Genomic DNA, 4690 nt, shown 5'->3' with positions numbered 1-4690 from the left:
AGCAGATAAACGCCATATAGACGTTTTTTTAATAGGTTTTTTCCAAAGAAATAGCCTATTCTACAATGTACTCTTTGTTTCCTGTTTTTGTTTTTTATCTTTTGTATTTTTCTCTTTTACAACCATTTTATCGGCAATTGTATTTCTTGTTACATATTTCTTGTTTCTTTCGAAATTTGTTAACTTTTATTTTGAGCGATATAAACAAAAAACCAGATAAAAAGCAAAAAAACAAGATGTAAATAATAGCAAAAAGTAAGAAACAGAGAACAAAAAGCACATTGTAAAATAAACTTTATGAATTTTAAAACATCTTTATGATGTCTTTTAAGACGTTCTCTAGGTAAATAAAATTTACAGTCGATAATATAAATAGCTATTGCTTTATGCTTCAAAATTTGAATAATTTTTAGACGTATGTCTTTCCAAAAGTTTGAGATGTCTTTTGGAAAAGTTTTAAAAACGTCTATTTCAAAATGTTTTTTGAATGTATATCAGACATATGTATTCTTTGGAAATTAATATAGTAATAATCTGATTTATCGGCTCAATGTAATTTAAATGAAATCGATAAGTCAGACTACTACTGTGATCTGCTGAAGAAAATAGTTGAGATAGAAAATAATTAAATAAATAAATATTTTTTTTAACACAGTACAAAAAAACAATTGATACAAATCTAATAGAAATATTTATTTAAAGAATGCGTCAATCGATCATTACTATTTGAAATACAAGTATTGTATTTTGCGTAATAAATATAAAACAGACAAATAGTATTTACTATTTATACCATTAACATTTACTTGAAATGAATATCTGTGGATTAATACACTGTACTGTATAATGTAACACGTACAGTGCAAATCCGAAGCATGTCTGTATACTAATGCCCTCTCGGCAAATATTGCATTGCTATGAGAAATCACAAGCCAGAGAGGACGGGCAATATTATCATTTTTATTAATGTTAGCATGATTTAATATTTATTTGTTATGAACACAAAAATTTGTAAACAATTTTATTGCGAAAAATATTACCTGAATCAGGGATTGAACTCCAAATAATATATAAATTTTTCTGTTTTATTTTTCATTTTTCCTCATATATTACGCTGGATGATTTCTTCGCGATAAAATTGCTTCGCGATGTATGTAGCAAGTTGTGTGTACTACATAACTTAAAGCAACTTTCTTTATAGAGGACTATAGTCTCGTTCATGCAGAAAGTTATTCTAAGTTATGCAAATCACAAAGTGATCATCCTTGCCGTTGTAAATTGAAAGAGCCGGAAGCGATCAGGTGTATACTGACGAAAGCTATATATATTTTTTTATCAAAAATCTAATGATGGCTATAAATTGTGACGTAATTTTATGGCATTCAAATGTAATAATATTTAATAATATATTCATATTTATTGTTGAAGTATAATAATATTTAATGCTCGCTTTCGATTTAGGATTATTTTCTCCATTTTATTTCAAAATATATTTTAAATACGTTTTAATATAATATAATAATTTAATAATGAAATAAAGTAAGTATCAGAATATGTGCTAAATACGTAGATACAGAATAAATCACAATCTATTTACTGATTTGGTAATAATAATATAATGAAAATATAATATGTTTAACAGTTAGTATATGATTAGATCATTCTGCGCATTTTTTTTTTTTTTTTTTAGAAAAGAGCATCAAATATTTAGTTACAACATTTATAAATATATAATCCTATAAATACTTTCCAAGAGAATATTAAAGTATATGAAAATCTATCTCTCTTAATATAATTCTTACATATTCTGAAAGCGAAAAAAAAGTAAAATTTAAAAGTGATAAAAATTAACCCAGTCACAAATGATTCATTATGTAAAAGATTGGAAAATTCATCGCATGTACTAAGGATTAATACTATACAAATTATAAAAGTTTTGAAATTGTAAAATACATATTCTTTTTTATTCTTATTTATCTTTAATATTATAGGAAAGACAGAAAAAAAGAAAAAAAGAAGAGGTAAAAAATTACAAGCATTAGTCTTTTTATTTGTGTTAAAGTATCTCAAACACTTATTCGTTTATATACGTTTATGTGCGATTCCTAAACGTATCTAATATTCTACATGAAAAACTTTAAAGACAGTTGTAGAATATTAAATATGTTTAGGAATTGAATATAAATACAAGTGCTATTGGATCATATTAGAATACACAATGATGCAGAAATAAGGGCTTTTTTTGTTCTTATTATATACATTTAATTACATTACGTCACTAAAATTATAATTTCTTACAAAAAAAATTGTATATTTGTGTTGGAAACGGAAATTCCACTATGTTAACAGTTTGTGTTGAATTTTTTAACATATTTGAGTGTTAATTTAATATAATGTAATGTATATTATTTAAAGATTTTGTGTGAAATTGATAAATATTCAATTTTTTAATGTCAAAATGACACAATTTATAAGTAAGTGAACAAGTAACATAAAAATCATATGTTTTAAAACGTAAATTCTTAAAACAAATAAATGAAATACATATTAATATACAATAATACATATTATTATAAATTTTCTGAAAAAATATTTCCACGATTTGTCTACAAACTATGCCAATATTATTTTGTTTGTATTTATTCTCTTATAAAATATTTGTGTAACCTTCTAACATATTCATCTTGTGTTAAATTAAGCCAAAAGCTCGATATGTGGTTTATGTTAAATTCGACACATTTTTTCCAAGTATACTATTAACCTGAACTATACACACTGAGATGCCAAAAACTCCAATGCTAATTTACTAAATTGAAATTTTTTTCATGTTTCTGAACTTTTTTTTTTCTTTAAACCTGTACAAAGTTTCTTAAAATTCTATTGACTTTTATATATCTTATTTCTTAATCAATTCTCCATCGATTGAAAAAAAAATAATTGAAATATGTCCATTTTTACGAAAATTACAGTAACAAATATGGATGGAGTCCCAGAGTAAGGATAAAAAAAAGAGTGTGTATAGCTAGATTAAATAAATTTCTTGTTAAGCCTTTACTGAGTCTCTTGCTTATCATTTTTGTCCATCGTTATATAGTTTTACATGTCATTTCACACTCGGATATAGTTTTGAAATTGTTTGCATTTGCATGACAGCCACCATATATGAATTGTTCGCATTGTCCGGAAGCTGAATTGTACGCGTACCTCGGTATTTGTGCTCTACAAGGACCCGTATTCATAGGCAATAGGCATACTAAAATAAGCAATAACGAATAAATTACATACAAATCTCTTTGTCAAAGTTCTCATTGTGATATACGAATTTGAATTTAATAACTTTAATTTTTTTATTATATATTTAGCTCAAACCTACACAGAATATACATTTTAATAAAATTCGTGTTATATAATAATTAGAATATTGAAATAAGTAACGTAATAAAAAATGTCATGTTTAAAAGAAGAATGCTTACATGATGGATATAATTGCTTAGATGTTATCTCGTGCATTAATATGACGATAATAAACACAAATAATAAACGTGCTTTAAGATTCATTTTCGCGTACATACAATATTTCTGTACTTCCACAATTCTTGCGTATTAATACTTTTTCAAAAATCTCGTTGCTGACGATTAACATGCACTATGAAAGATTGTATATCTTGCTTGGAAATTGCTTCTATATAAACCATGACATTTACACGAGAGAGGGGATTATCTTTACACATAAATAGATTATAAAAAAGCCTAATCTTATTTATATGAGTTTCTTAAATATACATATAGATACTGTAAGACTTTTATACAAAATTGACGGCATTTTTATTTCATACAATCAGTAGAATTTATCATTTTCTGTATTGAATAACAGTTATTATAACGGGAGTATAAAAAATTATCGCAACAATAATCGCATGGAAAAAAGTATTAATTACAGAATTTAGTTGCATGTGCCTTATTCTAACAACAAGATACTTATGGCTCACTTCCGTCACAGTCAAACGCAAACAATTGCCTGGTCTAATTTGTGTATCATAACTTTTGTTTGTGTATCATAATATAGATATGTATGCATGTACATATACCAATGACTTTTACACTCTTCATCTTGACAAGAGAAATCATATTTTCTAGTATTTATCTAAGGCCCATATTTATAGTTGTAAAGAACTTGAAACCAATTTCAAGACAGGATATACCTAATTCAACACATAAATATAGTTATCAGCTTGATATTTCTGACATACTTACATTTTGTAATCGATTTAAGTGAAAAATTTAGATGATATTTGCTTTCAGATATGATTTGAGTTCTATTTTTCATTTAATAATCAAGAATATTGCATAAATATTACATTTTTTTTGTTAATATGACGTTTTTTTTGTAAATATGACGACAGAACGGCTTCGATAATCTTGACTTTGATATATTGTCAAAGTCATGACCCTAAGTAACCTCCAATAGATTTTGCTTGATGGTCGCTCTTTGTTAAAAAGTTGTTAACAAAAAAAGTTTTAAAAATAACGTTTTATTTCTGCTATACATATGCAATATTAAATAAAATACCTGAGGGGAATAAGACCTAGGCACTAAATAAGGCTTTTAAATTTATTAAAAGATGTGTCATAAAAAGTAGATAAAAAAAAATTAAAGAATAATTGGAATCGATAGTAACATATTTTGTTT

General features: G+C 25.4%; 1 protein-coding gene across 1 annotated transcript; it reads right to left on the bottom strand.

Annotated features, from left to right (window-relative positions):
• Positions 1-2992: 2992 nt before the first annotated feature.
• Positions 2993-3641, bottom strand: LOC108692234 (trypsin inhibitor-like). The gene is made up of 2 exons (XM_018200410.1): positions 3474-3641; positions 2993-3253 (listed from the first exon to the last, which is right to left on the bottom strand). The coding sequence occupies exons 1-2, from the start codon at positions 3568-3570 to the stop codon at positions 3087-3089; spliced, it is 264 nt and encodes an 87-aa protein (XP_018055899.1). The 5' UTR covers positions 3571-3641; the 3' UTR covers positions 2993-3086.
• Between the last annotated feature and the right edge of the window lie 1049 nt (positions 3642-4690).

The sequence above is a fragment of the Atta colombica genome, unplaced genomic scaffold, assembly GCF_001594045.1.
Source record: "Atta colombica isolate Treedump-2 unplaced genomic scaffold, Acol1.0 scaffold66, whole genome shotgun sequence".
NCBI classification, from domain to species: domain Eukaryota; kingdom Metazoa; phylum Arthropoda; class Insecta; order Hymenoptera; family Formicidae; genus Atta; species Atta colombica.
Note: the sequence above shows the minus strand (reverse complement) of the source record. Positions and strands in the feature narration are given on the sequence as shown.

What these genes read in the sequence shown, in the direction of transcription:
- LOC108692234 (XM_018200410.1), bottom strand. Translation starts at nt 3,570, where the DNA reads ATGTACGCGAAAATGAATCTTAAAGCACGTTTATTATTTGTGTTTATT. An exon ending in TAAGCAATTATATCCATCAT is followed by an intron (nt 3,254 to 3,473) that starts GTAAGCATTCTT and finishes TGCTTATTTTAG; the next exon opens with TATGCCTATTGCCTATGAAT.